Below are 20045 nucleotides of genomic sequence, written 5' to 3'. Positions count from 1 at the left end.
AGGGATGTGATCTTACAGTGTTCTGTTATAGTAGTGTGTGATGTAGGGATGTGATCTTACAGTGTTCTGTTATAGTAGTGTGTGATGTAGGGATGTGATCTTACAGTGTTCTGTTATAGCAGTGTGTGATGTAGGGATGTGATCTTACAGTGTTCTGTTATAGCAGTGTGTGATGTAGGGATGTGATCTTACAGTGTTCTGTTATAGCAGTGTGTGATGTAGGGATGTGATCTTACAGTGTTCTGTTATAGTAGTGTGTGAAGTAGAGATGTGATCTTACAGTGTTCTGTTATAGTAGTGTGTGATGTAGGGATGTGATCTTACAGTGCTCTGTTATAGCAGTGTGTGATGTAGGGATGTGATCTTACAGTGTTCTGTTATAGCAGTGTGTGATGTAGGGATGTGATCTTACAGTGTTCTGTTATAGTAGTGTGTGATGTAGAGATGTGATCTTACAGTGTTCTGTTATAGTAGTGTGTGATGTAGGGATGTGATCTTACAGTGTTCTGTTATAGTAGTGTGTGATGTAGAGATGTGATCTTACAGTGCTCTGTTATAGTAGTGTGTGATGTAGGGATGTGATCTTACAGTGTTCTGTTATAGCAGTGTGTGAAGTAGGGATGTGATCTTACAGTGTTCTGTTATAGTAGTGTGTGAAGTAGAGATGTGATCTTACAGTGTTCTGTTATAGTAGTGTGTGATGTAGGGATGTGATCTTACAGTGTTCTGTTATAGCAGTGTGTGATGTAGGGATGTGATCTTACAGTGCTCTGTTATAGTAGTGTGTGATGTAGAGATGTGATCTTACAGTGTTCTGTTATAGCAGTGTGTGATGTAGAGATGTGATCTTACAGTGCTCTGTTATAGTAGTGTGTGATGTAGGGATGTGATCTTACAGTGTTCTGTTATAGTAGTGTGTGATGTAGAGATGTGATCTTACAGTGTTCTGTTATAGTAGTGTGTGATGTAGGGATGTGATCTTACAGTGTTCTGTTATAGTAGTGTGTGAAGTAGGGATGTGATCTTACAGTGTTCTGTTATAGTAGTGTGTGATGTAGGGATGTGATCTTACAGTGTTCTGTTATAGTAGTGTGTGATGTAGAGATGTGATCTTACAGTGTTCTGTTATAGTAGTGTGTGATGTAGGGATGTGATCTTACAGTGTTCTGTTATAGTAGTGTGTGATGTAGGGATGTGATCTTACAGTGTTCTGTTATAGTAGTGTGTGATGTAGGGATGTGATCTTACAGTGTTCTGTTATAGTAGTGTGTGATGTAGGGATGTGATCTTACAGTGTTCTGTTATAGTAGTGTGTGATGTAGAGATGTGATCTTACAGTGTTCTGTTATAGTAGTGTGTGATGTAGAGATGTGATCTTACAGTGTTCTGTTATAGTAGTGTGTGATGTAGAGATGTGATCTTACAGTGTTCTGTTATAGTAGTGTGTGATGTAGGGATGTGATCTTACAGTGTTCTGTTATAGTAGTGTGTGATGTAGAGATGTGATCTTACAGTGTTCTGTTATAGTAGTGTGTGATGTAGAGATGTGATCTTACAGTGTTCTGTTATAGTAGTGTGTGATGTAGGGATGTGATCTTACAGTGTTCTGTTATAGTAGTGTGTGATGTAGAGATGTGATCTTACAGTGTTCTGTTATAGTAGTGTGTGATGTAGGGATGTGATCTTACAGTGTTCTGTTATAGTAGTGTGTGATGTAGGGATGTGATCTTACAGTGTTCTGTTATAGTAGTGTGTGATGTAGGGATGTGATCTTACAGTGTTCTGTTATAGTAGTGTGTGATGTAGGGATGTGATCTTACAGTGTTCTGTTATAGTAGTGTGTGATGTAGGGATGTGATCTTACAGTGTTCTGTTATAGTAGTGTGTGATGTAGAGATGTGATCTTACAGTGTTCTGTTATAGTAGTGTGTGATGTAGGGATGTGATCTTACAGTGTTCTGTTATAGTAGTGTGTGATGTAGGGATGTGATCTTACAGTGTTCTGTTATAGTAGTGTGTGATGTAGAGATGTGATCTTACAGTGTTCTGTTATAGTAGTGTGTGATGTAGGGATGTGATCTTACAGTGTTCTGTTATAGTAGTGTGTGATGTAGAGATGTGATCTTACAGTGTTCTGTTATAGTAGTGTGTGATGTAGGGATGTGATCTTACAGTGTTCTGTTATAGTAGTGTGTGATGTAGAGATGTGATCTTACAGTGTTCTGTTATAGTAGTGTGTGATGTAGGGATGTGATCTTACAGTGTTCTGTTATAGTAGTGTGTGATGTAGGGATGTGATCTTACAGTGCTCTGTTATAGTAGTGTGTGAGTATGTGATCTTACAGTGTTCTGGATGTATGTAGGGATGTGATCTTACAGTGTTCTGTTATAGTAGTGTGTGATGTAGGGATGTGATCTTACAGTGTTCTGTTATAGTAGTGTGTGATGTAGAGATGTGATCTTACAGTGTTCTGTTATAGTAGTGTGTGATGTAGGGATGTGATCTTACAGTGTTCTGTTATAGTAGTGTGTGATGTAGGGATGTGATCTTACAGTGTTCTGTTATAGTAGTGTGTGATGTAGGGATGTGATCTTACAGTGTTCTGTTATAGTAGTGTGTGATGTAGGGATGTGATCTTACAGTGTTCTGTTATAGTAGTGTGTGATGTAGAGATGTGATCTTACAGTGTTCTGTTATAGTAGTGTGTGATGTAGGGATGTGATCTTACAGTGTTCTGTTATAGTAGTGTGTGATGTAGGGATGTGATCTTACAGTGTTCTGTTATAGTAGTGTGTGATGTAGAGATGTGATCTTACAGTGTTCTGTTATAGTAGTGTGTGATGTAGAGATGTGATCTTACAGTGTTCTGTTATAGTAGTGTGTGATGTAGAGATGTGATCTTACAGTGTTCTGTTATAGTAGTGTGTGATGTAGAGATGTGATCTTACAGTGTTCTGTTATAGTAGTGTGTGATGTAGGGATGTGATCTTACAGTGTTCTGTTATAGTAGTGTGTGATGTAGGGATGTGATCTTACAGTGTTCTGTTATAGTAGTGTGTGATGTAGGGATGTGATCTTACAGTGTTCTGTTATAGTAGTGTGTGATGTAGGGATGTGATCTTACAGTGTTCTGTTATAGTAGTGTGTGATGTAGGGATGTGATCTTACAGTGTTCTGTTATAGTAGTGTGTGATGTAGGGATGTGATCTTACAGTGTTCTGTTATAGTAGTGTGTGATGTAGGGATGTGATCTTACAGTGTTCTGTTATAGTAGTGTGTGATGTAGGGATGTGATCTTACAGTGTTCTGTTATAGTAGTGTGTGATGTAGGGATGTGATCTTACAGTGTTCTGTTATAGTAGTGTGTGATGTAGAGATGTGATCTTACAGTGTTCTGTTATAGTAGTGTGTGATGTAGGGATGTGATCTTACAGTGTTCTGTTATAGTAGTGTGTGATGTAGGGATGTGATCTTACAGTGTTCTGTTATAGTAGTGTGTGATGTAGGGATGTGATCTTACAGTGTTCTGTTATAGTAGTGTGTGATGTAGGGATGTGATCTTACAGTGTTCTGTTATAGTAGTGTGTGATGTAGGGATGTGATCTTACAGTGTTCTGTTATAGTAGTGTGTGATGTAGGGATGTGATCTTACAGTGTTCTGTTATAGTAGTGTGTGATGTAGGGATGTGATCTTACAGTGTTCTGTTATAGTAGTGTGTGATGTAGGGATGTGATCTTACAGTGTTCTGTTATAGTAGTGTGTGATGTAGGGATGTGATCTTACAGTGTTCTGTTATAGTAGTGTGTGATGTAGGGATGTGATCTTACAGTGTTCTGTTATAGTAGTGTGTGATGTAGGGATGTGATCTTACAGTGTTCTGTTATAGTAGTGTGTGATGTAGGGATGTGATCTTACAGTGTTCTGTTATAGTAGAGTGTGATGTAGGGATGTGATCTTACAGTGTTCTGTTATAGTAGTGTGTGATGTAGGGATGTGATCTTACAGTGTTCTGTTATAGTAGTGTGTGATGTAGGGATGTGATCTTACAGTGTTCTGTTATAGTAGTGTGTGATGTAGGGATGTGATCTTACAGTGTTCTGTTATAGTAGTGTGTGATGTAGGGATGTGATCTTACAGTGTTCTGTTATAGTAGTGTGTGATGTAGGGATGTGATCTTACAGTGTTCTGTTATAGTAGTGTGTGATGTAGGGATGTGATCTTACAGTGTTCTGTTATAGTAGTGTGTGATGTAGGGATGTGATCTTACAGTGTTCTGTTATAGTAGTGTGTGATGTAGGGATGTGATCTTACAGTGTTCTGTTATAGTAGTGTGTGATGTAGGGATGTGATCTTACAGTGTTCTGTTATAGCAGTGTGTGATGTAGGGATGTGATCTTACAGTGTTCTGTTATAGTAGTGTGTGATGTAGGGATGTGATCTTACAGTGTTCTGTTATAGTAGTGTGTGATGTAGGGATGTGATCTTACAGTGTTCTGTTATAGTAGTGTGTGATGTAGGGATGTGATCTTACAGTGTTCTGTTATAGTAGTGTGTGATGTAGGGATGTGATCTTACAGTGTTCTGTTATAGTAGTGTGTGAAGTAGGGATGTGATCTTACAGTGTTCTGTTATAGTAGTGTGTGATGTAGGGATGTGATCTTACAGTGTTCTGTTATAGTAGTGTGTGATGTAGGGATGTGATCTTACAGTGTTCTGTTATAGTAGTGTGTGATGTAGGGATGTGATCTTACAGTGTTCTGTTATAGTAGTGTGTGATGTAGGGATGTGATCTTACAGTGTTCTGTTATAGTAGTGTGTGATGTAGGGATGTGATCTTACAGTGTTCTGTTATAGTAGTGTGTGATGTAGGGATGTGATCTTACAGTGTTCTGTTATAGTAGTGTGTGATGTAGGGATGTGATCTTACAGTGTTCTGTTATAGTAGTGTGTGATGTAGGGATGTGATCTTACAGTGTTCTGTTATAGTAGTGTGTGATGTAGGGATGTGATCTTACAGTGTTCTGTTATAGTAGTGTGTGATGTAGAGATGTGATCTTACAGTGTTCTGTTATAGTAGTGTGTGATGTAGGGATGTGATCTTACAGTGTTCTGTTATAGTAGTGTGTGATGTAGGGATGTGATCTTACAGTGTTCTGTTATAGTAGTGTGTGATGTAGAGATGTGATCTTACAGTGTTCTGTTATAGTAGTGTGTGATGTAGGGATGTGATCTTACAGTGTTCTGTTATAGTAGTGTGTGATGTAGGGATGTGATCTTACAGTGTTCTGTTATAGTAGTGTGTGATGTAGGGATGTGATCTTACAGTGTTCTGTTATAGTAGTGTGTGATGTAGAGATGTGATCTTACAGTGTTCTGTTATAGTAGTGTGTGATGTAGGGATGTGATCTTACAGTGTTCTGTTATAGTAGTGTGTGATGTAGAGATGTGATCTTACAGTGTTCTGTTATAGTAGTGTGTGATGTAGGGATGTGATCTTACAGTGTTCTGTTATAGTAGTGTGTGATGTAGGGATGTGATCTTACAGTGTTCTGTTATAGTAGTGTGTGATGTAGGGATGTGATCTTACAGTGCTCTGTTATAGTAGTGTGTGATGTAGGGATGTGATCTTACAGTGTTCTGTTATAGTAGTGTGTGATGTAGAGATGTGATCTTACAGTGTTCTGTTATAGTAGTGTGTGATGTAGGGATGTGATCTTACAGTGCTCTGTTATAGCAGTGTGTGATGTAGGGATGTGATCTTACAGTGTTCTGTTATAGCAGTGTGTGATGTAGGGATGTGATCTTACAGTGTTCTGTTATAGTAGTGTGTGATGTAGGGATGTGATCTTACAGTGCTCTGTTATAGTAGTGTGTGATGTAGGGATGTGATCTTACAGTGTTCTGTTATAGTAGTGTGTGATGTAGGGATGTGATCTTACAGTGTTCTGTTATAGTAGTGTGTGATGTAGGGATGTGATCTTACAGTGCTCTGTTATAGTAGTGTGTGATATAGGGATGTGATCTTACAGTGTTCTGTTATAGTAGTGTGTGATGTAGAGATGTGATCTTACAGTGTTCTGTTATAGTAGTGTGTGATGTAGAGATGTGATCTTACAGTGCTCTGTTATAGTAGTGTGTGATGTAGGGATGTGATCTTACAGTGTTCTGTTATAGTAGTGTGTGATGTAGAGATGTGATCTTACAGTGCTCTGTTATAGTAGTGTGTGATGTAGGGATGTGATCTTACAGTGCTCTGTTATAGTAGTGTGTGATGTAGGGATGTGATCTTACAGTGTTCTGTTATAGTAGTGTGTGATGTAGGGATGTGATCTTACAGTGTTCTGTTATAGTAGTGTGTGATGTAGAGATGTGATCTTACAGTGCTCTGTTATAGTAGTGTGTGATATAGGGATGTGATCTTACAGTGTTCTGTTATAGTAGTGTGTGATGTAGAGATGTGATCTTACAGTGCTCTGTTATAGTAGTGTGTGATGTAGGGATGTGATCTTACAGTGTTCTGTTATAGTAGTGTGTGATGTAGGGATGTGATCTTACAGTGCTCTGTTATAGTAGTGTGTGATGTAGGGATGTGATCTTACAGTGCTCTGTTATAGTAGTGTGTGATATAGGGATGTGATCTTACAGTGTTCTGTTATAGTAGTGTGTGATGTAGAGATGTGATCTTACAGTGTTCTGTTATAGTAGTGTGTGATGTAGAGATGTGATCTTACAGTGCTCTGTTATAGTAGTGTGTGATGTAGGGATGTGATCTTACAGTGTTCTGTTATAGTAGTGTGTGATGTAGAGATGTGATCTTACAGTGCTCTGTTATAGTAGTGTGTGATGTAGGGATGTGATCTTACAGTGCTCTGTTATAGTAGTGTGTGATGTAGGGATGTGATCTTACAGTGCTCTGTTATAGTAGTGTGTGATATAGGGATGTGATCTTACAGTGCTCTGTTATAGTAGTGTGTGATGTAGGGATGTGATCTTACAGTGCTCTGTTATAGTAGTGTGTGATATAGGGATGTGATCTTACAGTGCTCTGTTATAGTAGTGTGTGATGTAGGGATGTGATCTTACAGTGCTCTGTTATAGTAGTGTGTGATGTAGGGATGTGATCTTACAGTGCTCTGTTATAGCAGTGTGTGATGTAGGGATGTGATCTTACAGTGCTCTGTTATAGCAGTGTGTGATGTAGGGATGTGATCTTACAGTGTTCTGTTATAGTAGTGTGTGATGTAGGGATGTGATCTTACAGTGTTCTGTTATAGTAGTGTGTGATGTAGGGATGTGATCTTACAGTGCTCTGTTATAGTAGTGTGTGATGTAGGGATGTGATCTTACAGTGCTCTGTTATAGTAGTGTGTGATGTAGGGATGTGCTGCTGCAGCTACAGCAAAGTTGCTGCTTCCAGTATCAATCAGGATGTTCAGCTGCAAAGACAGAACACAATGATGTTTATTACCATCAATCATTTTTTTATTCATTACTTGGTAATAGTGGCATTTCAGATAAATACGCTGTATTAAATATAACTTATGATCATTTGTGACATGCTCTTGATTTCCATAGAAAATAAACATCATCACCCAGCTAGTAAAAAACTGATCACATGTAAAGGTTTAGCTTGAATGCAGTGCAAGTCACTTTGGATAAAAGTGTTTGCCAAAATGCATAAAAGTAAATGTATAAGTAAAAAACAACAAAAAACACATTTACTGTGATGTACTTTAATGGAAGTCTAGGAGACAAGTGCTGGAAGGTTTTTTGTTAAGCAGAAATGTCTAGCTTCTTTTTGTTGAGAACTGTTGAGCCGTAAAGTTTGTTTTTGTAGTAGGACTACTTTCCTAGGAATATGATTCCTGTGGGTGGACTCATGTTCACAGGATTATTGCCATGCTGGAATAAAAAAAGGCCCTTCTCGAGCAGTTGCAACACAGTGGAAGGCACACAGTTCTCTAGAATGTCACTGTATGGCGTAGCATTAAGATTTGTCCTCAGAGAATTGACTGAAATAACCAAACCCATTCATTGGGGGGGGGGGGCGGGGGGGCATCAATCTTTTTGGCCATATAGTGTTCAAATATATGGAAATAAAACAATATAAAGCCACTTTTTGCCATCTACAGTAGATATAAAAAGTCTACAAACATAAATCATATCAGAAATTTTGTGTTTAATATGAAAATTAGAAAACTGAAAACCAAAGTGACACATTTTAGAGAAAAAAAAAAAAAAACATTTACAATTAAAAACTTGGAATAACTAACTGCATAAGTGTGCACACCCCTGAACTCATACTTAGTTGAAGCACTTTTGACTTTATTACAGCAATCAATCAGTTTGGATAGGAGTCTATCAGATTTTCCCACTCTTCTTTGCAAAAATGCTCCAGATCTGTTAAATTGCGAGGGCATCTATTCAGGTTCCCCCACAGATTTTCTATAGGATTCAAGTCTGGGCTCTGGCTGGGCTATCCCACAACATTAATCTTTGCTGAAGCCATACTTTTGTTGATTTAGATGTGTTTTGGATCACTGTGATGCTGAAAGGTCAAAGTTCTCTTCATTTACAGCTTTCTACCAGATGCCAGAAGGTTCTGTGCCAAAATCAAATGATTCCCTCCACCTTCACTAAAGCCCAGAAAATAATTTTTCCACATTGTTTTGGGAAAATGGATACATATTTTTGCAAAGTTTAGTAGGGTTTGGAGAGAATACAGAGATAGTTGTCACATGTAAAGAGCAACCAGTACTAGCCAGAAAGAGCTGCAACTCTTGTAACATTGCTGTAGGGCTCTTGACAGCCTCTCTGACCAGTGTTCTCTTGTCTTCTCATCAGAGTTAGAGGGACGCCCTGTTGTTGATAATCACTGTTGTGTCATACTTTCTGCATTTGTTGCTGACTAACTTCACTGTGTTCCATGGTATATCTAATGCCTCACCTGAGTGATACCTTTCAACAATGAGATCTCATTGATGCTTCCTATGCTCTTTATTGCCCGTTCAACCAAGAAGATGTCAGAAAAATATAACAGCTGTGGTTTATTTTGAGTTAGAGTCACTTCAGGTGAAAACAGGTGTGTACTTTCACATGAGCTTGATTAGTTCATTCTGAAAACAGCCACATAACTAATTTATTAAAGGGTTTGCACGCAGTTAGGTTATTTTAAGGTTTTATTTTTTTTTTATCTTTTTTTTTTAATCTAAAATGTGTGACACCAGCCAGAATTTACATTCTAGAATAAAACCTGATTTTAGAATAAAACACTTATTTATAAACTTCAATATTTCATACAAAACAATCATAAAATGCCATGCATGGATTAAGGCCACTGGAACCAGGATCATAACTTGTCATCTCTCATCACACGAGCGGAAGCGCTGACAGTTCAGATTTTTGCGTATATTTTAAATCTTTATTTAGGATATTTTATATGATCTATTGGTGAAGTAGCATTGATTACTGTTGAGTGAGGGGGGACACATTTTTATGTACAAACAACTATATTATATGGTTTTAGTTTATATTAAATATATATTTTTAGGCTTAAATATCAACCATCTAAAAAGCATCAAACCCTGCTGGCACAGAGCCCTCCAATTTAGCCTCTCCACACATATGTTTCTGTTTGCCAGGCGCTTGCGAGGCGGTCACGGCAGTTGGAATAATGTTGTTGGAGCGCTGGTTCAACGAGGGGGAACTAATGAGATAACAGAGCTGTGCCATCTCACCCAGTTGCCAAAGAGGCCATTATGGGCATTCCTCATCGTTAACGCCATCATAATATACACACAGATCTGCTCCACTGCACTGATCCTAACAGCTTCATTTAAAAACACTTAAACTCTTAAACCTATGAATGCATTTTAATGCCGTGTTTGAATTAAACATTATGGAAAATTTGAGTTGTTATTAAGTAAAAGGGAGGGTGAAAGGCCCCGGCTATGTTCGAGTGGAATGCTATTGTACTGCTTTTGCGTTTAGAAATAATTTGGGAAATAATACATAGTATGCAAAAAAAAAAAAAACTTTCAAACATTAGGTGTGTTCGACTTGTTCCTTGTTCCTACTTTGCATAAAATATCTTAACTCTTTGCAATCAGAGCAAATAATGAGTCAATGAATCCAGTTATACTATGCATACAGTAACAGGAAATGTCCACACTATGCACACTGCGTAACCTCATATTGTGACATAGGCAAAATAAATATTTGGGCCCCCTCAGAGCCCACGACATATTAGTGTCAGTTGGAAACCTCATCTGACCAAAACTACTACTTTTCAGGAAATAATAATAAATAAAAAAAATGAAGGCCTATTTTTTTATTAAATACTGCATTAATAAAGTTGATATTGTGGCTTCATACATGATCATTTACTTGTATGTGTCATTATCATTTTACCAAACTCAAAATTCAAATGAAGTTACTAAGTTTTTGAGCAGCGAATGTCATGTTTTTATTACTATTCGGTAAATGTGTTTCCATCGTATAGTTTGTTTTCTTATCAGATAAAAAAAATGTGAGCTCATTTTTTATGTTTCTGTTAATCCACAGCAGTGTGTTTAAGCTCTTTAGTCACAGTAATGTTTCCTAATGCTATAAAATATAATTATTGTTGGGATTTAATGGATTCGAAGATAGATTGCACAAGTTTCATCAAAAGCAAGTCTTTGGGAACAACTACTAACAACTTTGGAAGTCAGTAACAACAGAGACTGTGGGAAATTACATAAAAACTATGCCAGCAAGAATGCAAACTGTTACCAAGGCCAAAGGAGGCCATACAAAATAAAAAATATATCAGGGTTTTTTTGGTTATTTACTGTTGTCAAAAGTACCAACTTGGTATCGAAGTTTTAAAAGCATGACACTGAGCGCTGTTGGGCAGATTCTTAAACACCTCTGATTGGCCATTGTGTTCACGTCCTCAAAGGTGCCCTAGAATTAAAAATTTAGTACATGGAAATGACATACAGTGAGTCTCAAACTCCATTGTTTCCTCCTTCTTATATAAATCTCATTTGTTTAAAAGACCTCAGAAGAACAGGCAAATCTCAACATAACACTGACTGTTACGTAACAGTCGGGATCATTAATATGTACGACCCCAATATTTGCATATGCCAGCTCATGTTCAAGGCATTACACAAGGGCAGCCAGTATTAACGTCTGGATCTGAGCACAGCTGAATCATCAGACTAGGTAAGCAAGCAAGAACAATAGTGAAAAATGGCAGATGGAGCAATAATAACTGACATGATTCATGATATCATGATATTTTTAGTGATATTTGTAAATTGTCTTTCTAAATGTTTCGCTAACATGCTGCTAATGTACTGTTAAATGTGGTTAAAGTTACCATCGTTTCTTACTGAATCCACGGAGACAAGAGCCATCGCTATTTTCATTATTAAACACTTGCAGTCTGTATAATTCATAAACACAACTTCATTCTTTATAAATCTCTCCAACAGTGTGTAATGTTAGCTTTAGCCACTGAGCACTATCAAACTCATTCAGAATCAAATGTAAAGATCCAAATAAACACTGTACTTATACATGCTGCATGACAAACACTTTGTAAAGATCAATTTTGAGGGTTATATTAGCTGTGTGAACTTTGTTTATGCTGTTTATGGCAAGCGTGAGCTCGGTGGGGTGGGGAGCATGAGAATTTAAAGGGGCCGCAGCCTGAATCGGCGCATATTTAATGAGGCCCCAATTAGGCAGTTAAAAAAAAATGAATAAAAAAAAAATCTATGGGGTATTTTGAGCTGAAACTTCACAGACACATTCAGGGGACACCTTGCACTTGTGTTACATCTTTTGAAAACACGTTCTATGGCACCTTCAACAGATAAGATTGGCTACAATGATTAACGCACGGGAGCGTTTGAATTTGAAAGCATTTTGAAAGTGGGAGCAGTGTATCTGTGTAAGCGCTTGCTGAAGAGCTTCATTGATGTGACGTCTATTTACAGCATGTTTTTGAAACGTTGATCATTGTAGCAAATCACAGACATATCTGTTGAGCGCGTGAACACAACGGCCAATCAGAGGTGTTCACAAATCTGCTCAACAGCGCTCAAAGCGTCACACCAAGTCGGTACTGAAATGTTAAAAATGTGACGCTTTTGACACTAATCCCAAAGTGTGAATAAAGTGTTTGGGTTATTTGTTGGTCTAATAAATTTGTTGAGCACTGTAAGAGGGGCATCTTTCCCCATCTTACCCTAAATACTGTATCATGGTTATTCACATGAGTAAATAAACTTATAAGAACAAGCATCTGTATCTGCTTCATAAAGTATTTCAGAAATAGAATGCGTTTGTTTTTCCGAGCAATGCTTCTGTTTGTGCAGTGTGTGAAAGAAATTCAAGCGTCACATTGTGTTTTACTAGACCTTTCTAAGTAAGCAGAAACTTGATCATTATTGTGTCTAATTCCTCATTCCTTGCCGGCTTTAACTCGAGACGATTATTAAGGACACATTTTCAGGCAAACAGCACAAAGTTCAACCGTTTCAATCACGTGCCTCCTCCTCAGTCACAATGACATTCTTCTGTGGAGATGGGAAACAACAAATATAACAAAAGACCACATTCAGTAGTAACAGTGGTGCTGGCCTTGCCACTAATAATTCTGGAGGATACATTAAGGACAAGTTCCTCACTTTGGCTCCTGTCCAGCCATGCTTCAGTCATGACTACCGGCTTCTTTCAGTAAACATGAAGTCTGTCCGCAGCAGGGCCCTGGCTGGCACACACATACTCCGGCTGGTTCCAGGAATCCGGCCCCTTCCCTGCGCTTTCCGTTCCCTGCAATCCTCCTCTCTTCGCTCCCATGGCTCCTCTACTGCTGAAGCGGGATCTAATCACCCCTATCGAGGTGGCTTAGCTAATTGGCAGGCGCTCTGTCACTGGGAACGCATCTGCTACCTGTTTGTACCAATTAGCAGATGTGAGCCACTCCAGTCCGACGCCTCCGCACATACGACAGATTCCGCAATTAGTGGCTCGTTTAGAAAGAGCGCCTCAATTAACATGAGTACCCTTAATTACATATTCGCAGAGGATGCGGGAAGATCCTGGCCTCTCGCAGTTCACCTTACTCACTCGTTTGTGATGAGATGAGAGAATAAACATGATGTTCAATGACACTGGAGATTTCATTACAATATTTCCGGAGAGACTCGCTATGTGAAGGATTTATGATCACTTACAGTCAAGCCTGATTTCTAAAGGGAGTGGAATGCAATTACAGTTATAGTAGGGATGTAAAAATGCTTCTACCTGGCGATGAAAATTTGATGCATCTGTTTTTAAAAATAATTTAAGTAGTGGTGTTGGACTCTTTATTCTTAGGGATTTCAACAAACCTAAATCAAAATATATTTTGATATTTTTGGAGGGCATCTTTATAACATGATTACGAATTAAATTGTTTTTTGGCATTATCTTATACTTCATGAAAAATATTTTAACCAAACTGTGTTTGCGTCCCAAATCAAAGTCAACCAACAAGCAGACGAAAAAAGGTCAATAATTCTCTTCTCAATATAATAATTGAACTATATAACATAAAATATGCAAAATGTCATTTAGTGTAACTTCTAAAAATATAATGATTTGGGGTGTGATGAGACAGGAGATCGAGTTCACAAGAACGAGAAGATTTTACACAGTATTTTTAAGAAATATTCAATGATGAAATAAATGACTAGAAAAATATTCTGTGCATCATCATCTTCTAATGAATGTCATTTCAGTTCTACTTTCTGAGTATGAATTATCACATGCAGTAAAAGACAACAATACTCAAGCACTGTAAAAGGTTTTGCCACAAACTCAACTGACTGACTTCTCTTCTGTATGATTTCATATGAGACCTTACTGTACATGATTTATGAGCTTCCTAACTGAACTCCTCTCCACAAATTGATCTTAGAAACAGTAAATACAAATTAATAACAGTTTTCTTTTAGTCTTATTAAATGCAAACAATAAGTGCAACCATAATCAAAGTACTCTCAGTATTCAAAGTGCATATAGAGACCAAATCTTTCTCTGATACTGAGCTAAGAGATGGTTACAACTACACAGCCCAGCCTAACATAGCTTACACATTAGGAGATATTTGCATGCATCAGGGAGCCGCTTTCAAAACATGTTTACGTTCACTTTTGAAATTGCGCGTACTCTGTGAATTGGGAGCAGCAGCACTGAGAGCGCATTCTATAAGATAAGACATTTATCAGAGGCTCTGTTGGTCCGCCATGGTCTCGTCAGTCATCTCGTCACATGATCAGAGAACTCTGATTCCTGCTACACTACATGTACTCTGCAGCTCGTGTTGGATGAGCTGGATCGGATTGAAGCGACTGTTAGAATTAAATTTTGTTGTTTTTTTATTTCTATAAAAAGCAAAACATCAGTGGAGGTGTGATGTAAATGTAATGGCAATATCTCGAGACAGCTTTTCACCTCCACGAGAAATCTCATCACATTTTAATCTTGCGAGATCTCGTGGCATGAGATCACATCACACCCCTAGTAATGATATTTCTGAATTAATAATTTGCGATAACACTTTACTACCTTAAAAAATACATTTTAAAATGTTTTTTTTATAATAATGATTATAGCTTAAAGGGTTAGTTCGCCCAAAAATGAAATTTCTGTCATTTATTACTCACCCTCATGTCGTTCCACACCCGTAAGACCTTCATTCATCTTCAGAACACAAATTAAGATATTTTTGTTGAAATCTGATGGCTCGGTGAGGCCTGGCTAGCCAGCAATGACATTTCCTCTCTCAAGATCCATTAATGTACTAAAAACATATTTAAATCAGTTCATGTGAGTACAGTGGTTCAATATTAATATTATAAAGCGACCAGAATATTTTTAATGCGCCAAAAAAAACAAAATAACGACTTATTTAGTGATGGCCGATTTCAAAACACTACTTCATGAAGCATCGGATCATAAATGAATCAGTGTATCGAATCTGCTGTTTGGAGCGCCAAAGTCATGTGATTTCAGCAGTTTGACACGCGATCTGAATCATGATTCGATACACTGATTCATAACGGTCCGAAGCTTTCTGAAGCAGTGTTTTGAAATCAGCCATCACTAAATAAGTCGTTATTTTGTTTTGTTTTTTGGCACAGCAAAAATATTCTCGTGGCTTTATAATATTAATATTGAACCACTGTACTCACATGAACTGATTTAAATATGTTTTTAGTACATTAATGGATCTTGAGAGAGGAAATGTCATTGCTGGCCTCACTGAGCCATCGGATTTCATCAAAAATATCTTAATTTGTGTTCTGAAGATTAACAAAGGTTTAACAAACCCGTAAGGGGTGTGGAACGGCATGAGAGTGAGTAATAAATGACATTATTTTCATTTTTAGGTGAACTAACCCTTGAAGTATGCAACTTAACTAGCGGCATATCTAGAAACCAGAATTTTTATTCTAATTTCTGTTCACATTTGCATCAGATAATGTAGAAATCTAGTTACTGATTATGAATTACTACAACAATCAATGTCTCATATAAGTGTTCATTTTAGTCCAAAGCACAGTACTTTACTTTTAGTTGTACCGATCATTCTGCTCATTTCTGGAACAGATGCATGCAATTGTCGCTCCATTTACGTGTGTTTGCTTTAATTATGAATCATACCGAAACAAATGAATCACATTATGGTCCAGATTTTGGCCGGTTTTCACATTTCAAAATACAGGTTAGAAAACGAGGCTGTGAGAGGCTCAGTCCGATCAATAAGATCCACGTAAAACCTTCTACCATCTACACATCTAATATTAATCAAACACTAGGAGATTTGCAGCAATTTTTGATAAAAAAGAGAAATAGACAACTGGCCATAAAGCCTGTACAGACAAGTGGACACACACATCAGCTTCAGGCCCTAATCTGAGTCAGCTGCTCTCATGGAGGGGCCCGCTGTCATGTGAACCCATGTGAGCTGGCTCTTACATATTCTCAGCACAAAGATCAAGGGCTCTTTGGTCTCCCTCCTGCGCCCAAGGCATCTCATAGAGACTTTCACATCACATGCTTCTTGAACTGATTTGCTCTTAACGGCTGAAACACTGCTCTGAGATCAGCCTGGCCTGTAGGACCCATCTAACCTCATGTTTTTGAAGCACGGTAAGAGCTGATCAGAGATCAGTTTTAAACAAGACTGTGGAGGGCAAACCATATGAAAACTGTTGAATGTACACATATAGTATAGTGGCCTATAAATATCTGAACGTCATTTCGTTAGATTAGTGATTTTCTCAGAATTACTGTAACTTTGCTTTCCTTCAGTCTTCTAACAGGTCCAAAGCTGTTTTTAAATGGATGCATGATGTAATTTCCTCTCAAATTCACACAGGTCTTAGGATAGTAACCACATCACAACTTCACTCTAAAAAATGCAGGGTTAAAAACAACCCAAATTGGGTTGAAAATGGACAAACCCAGTAGTTGGGTTAAATGTTTGTCCAGCATGCCGGACAGTTTTATTTAACCCAACTTGTTTAAAAATGACGATGTCTGGCTTAAAATGAACCTAAAATAAGTTGGAAATTAAAAATCAGACACATAATTACTAGAGTCAACAATAATAATCAAAAGGTGAACATTTATTAATAAGCAATTTAATTAATGTTTATTGTTTAATTATTCTCTAAAAAGTACTGGGTTAAAAAATAACCCAAGTTGGGTTAAATGTTTGACCCAACCTGCTGGGTAGTTTTATTTAACTCAACTATTGTTTAAAAATTACTGTATTGCTTGCTTATAATGAACCCAAAGTATGTTGGAAATTAACATTTATTAATATGTTTAATGAATAATAATTAAACAATAAACATTTATTAAATTGCTTATGAATAAATGTTCATCTTTTGATTATTATTGTTTCTTTTGTAATTATGGGTCTGATTTTTAATTTCCAACATATATTGGGTTCATTTTAAGCCAGTTGTATAGTCATTTTTAAACAATAGTTGGGTTAAATAAAACTGTCTGGCATTTTGGGCAAACACTTAACCCAACCACTAGGTTAAAACAACCCAAGTTGGGTTAAAAATGTTAAAACCCAACAGTTAGACTGTATGGTCATTTTCCACTAGTGTTTGACAACCAGAAAGTGTCTGAACACGTTTTGAACAGAATATGTAGAATGTTGCTCACTTTTTGTTGTGAAACTTTTTAAAGTGTGCTAGTGTAGCTTTCTTTCTTTTGGGTTGATATTGTGTTAACTAATTCAACGACATTCAGTTGTTTCTGAGACTTAAATGTCCACATACTTTCGAGTAATACTTTTAAAGAGGCTACGATCAACAATTAATGGAGAATCTAGTAAAAGTTTACAGATGCCGCGGGGTTTTGGGGAAGTTTTGTAACTGTAACACTATTAGCTACTTCAAGTATGAAGGAAAACATTATGATTTCAAAATGTGTGTGCATACCGTTTGTCCAGGAGTCCCAACGACCATCTGCATGTAATACCCCCTGCCAGAGTCTCCTTTTAAATTATCGATCATGTCCAGAAAGTTGACAATCCCGGCCGGATCTGAAGCCAGGGACAGTCCGCTCTCCGCGGCGCCTTCATCCCGTCTCAGAGGCCGGAGGTCCAGCTGTGCAGACGCGTTGAAGTTCCCAGCAAATATCTTCAAAGGTATTTTGAACACTGCATGAGACGTCCAGAAGGAAAGAGAGAGTAGCAGGAGACCGTAGAGCCGCATCTCGCCAAACTTCACCCTGACACACACTCAGCTTCGCTTCAGAGTGCAGGACTCTGTCATTGATAGTCCCATTCTGATTATTAGTTATGGGAATAATCTTCGGCAGCAGAGAGTATGTGAACCAGACAGACGCCGCGGGGAAATAAAGTATGTGTGTAATGTGTTCAATTGATAACTTCCTGAAAGAGCATATGACGGATATGACGAGCATATCCAAACATTCCAGCGTTTAATCAGGGCCAGAGGCACGGAAGAGAGAGGAGGACTGCTGGGCTGTGTCTCAAAAGTTAGTGTACTCACTGCGGCTGCCTACGCAGGGCGCTTTCGGAACAAGACTACCTTTTTTTTTCACTGAGCGTAAACATATTTTCTTTTTGAGTCTAAAAAACAAGATTTGAGCAAAATATATATTTTTTTTAAAAATTCATGTGCACTAATGGACATCAAGACTGAAGCACCAAAAAAAAAAAAATGTATCGTATTTTAATCATACAGTATGAGCTCAAACACAGTATGTGAACTGATAGCACTTGGAAATAACCATGAAAATGAAAAACTAAATGACAGTTCACAACAATGAAGACATAAAATCAGATTTAAAAAAAAAAAAAATATATATATATATATATAATATATATATAAATAATTATTTAAGAACCCCTTTGGTGAAAATCAAGTTTTTAATGTTGTTTATATGTCTGTGTGGTGTTTTTAATGTGCTTTAAGACAAACCATATGCAAATTCATCAGTCAACACCATTGCTGAGTATTTTCTCCTTAAAACTGCAGTGAAAAAAAGTGGTTTTAAATCGCTGGTGTTTGTGACGTCACAAACAACCTTGCAACCAATCACATCAATGTGTGGGCGGGCTTTAGCATATCATTATCAGCAAACTGGCAGGGGAGTCTCCAGAGAAGCCAGGTTATCCTGGTATATTTTACTGTTGATATGAAAAATCATGTTGATTTAGCAATATAGCAGGTGTATGATGTATATTACAATGTTATGATGAACTATAAGCCTTTCTCCACTGACGTTCTGAGTTGTTCAAGGCGTTTGTAAGGAAACTGATTGTTAGAAGGCAGCTGTCTGACTCTGAGAGGGTGAAGGGAACATGGTTTGTGTAACACATTATTAGCTGCTTGGTAATGTAGTCAAGCAAAAGGCTAATCATATTAATTACCGTTATGTTTCCAGTGGTGTATAAAGTACTTGAAAACCATACTTGAGTAAACCTATAGATATCTTACCAGAAAATGACTTTGGTAGAAGTTAAAGTCACTGTTTAGAATGTTGCTTGAGTAAAAGTTTTAAAGTATGTGATAATTTTTGTATTTAAGTATGAAAAGTATATATATATATATATATATATATATATATATATATATATATATATATATATATATATATATATATATATTAAACAATTAAGTATTGAAAGTAAAAGTATAAGTAAATTTAAAATACAAAAGGAGCAATAATTATTCTATACACAGTTTGAGCAGCAAGATTGTGTTCAGTTTTATCTCTTTCTTACATTTTGTTTCTTTGAATTAAAAAAATGGCTAAATGTTTATTGTAATTTTTACATATATAAAAAATATTAATATATTAATTATACATTGATCGTTCATGTTAATTCATAGTGCATTATAACTAATGTAAGTACAACTTTAAAATGTAAATGTTGAAATTAAAGATGAACAATACTTTTATTAACCTTATTTAATGTTACAAATGGACTCTTGTTGTAAAGTTCATATAAATCCAAACAGTCATGCTTAAAAATTACCATCTTTACACACAAAGTCATAGCATGGGTCTATTATATGTATACTTTCACACATTATTTGCCTCTATTTTAGAAAACTTTATGATTATCTAATCAAAATATGTGTTACAGTGCCGAAAAAAAAAGAGAACTGAAATAAAATACATTTCTGATTTGTTATGTTTCTGTTGCTGCATGATGAGAAAACAGTTTAAATATGCAACTTCACTGGATAACAAATGCATAAAAGCGAATAAATGGATATAAACTAATGCAAATGAATGGTAACAATCATGACTTAATAGCTTGAGGTATCTCAAATGCTTTGGGAAAATGTATCAGAGTAAAAGTATACATTTTATTTAGGAAATGTAGTGGAGTAAAAGTAAAAGTTGACAAAAATGTAAAAACTCAAGTACAGATTCTCCCAAAAAATACTTAAGTACTGTAACAAAGTATTATTACTTAGTTACATTACACCACTGTATGTT

General features: G+C 36.9%; 1 protein-coding gene across 1 annotated transcript in view; it reads right to left on the bottom strand.

The window, feature by feature from the left end:
* bace2 (beta-secretase 2) overlaps window positions 1-17972 on the bottom strand; it is a 32217-nt gene extending 14245 nt beyond the window's left edge. Inside the window, exons 1-2 of the mRNA XM_067365363.1 lie at window positions 17507-17972; window positions 7350-7438 (exon numbers count right to left, since the gene is read on the bottom strand). Of these exons, the coding sequence (XP_067221464.1) occupies window positions 7350-7438; window positions 17507-17782 (365 nt within the window). The 5' untranslated portion in view covers window positions 17783-17972. The remainder of the gene's footprint in view (window positions 1-7349; window positions 7439-17506) is intronic.
* Between the last annotated feature and the right edge of the window lie 2073 nt (window positions 17973-20045).

Source organism: Chanodichthys erythropterus, chromosome 17, assembly GCF_024489055.1.
Source record: "Chanodichthys erythropterus isolate Z2021 chromosome 17, ASM2448905v1, whole genome shotgun sequence".
Lineage (NCBI taxonomy): Eukaryota > Metazoa > Chordata > Actinopteri > Cypriniformes > Xenocyprididae > Chanodichthys > Chanodichthys erythropterus.
The sequence above is the reverse complement of the archived record's forward strand: the minus strand, read 5'-3'. Positions and strand labels throughout refer to the sequence as shown.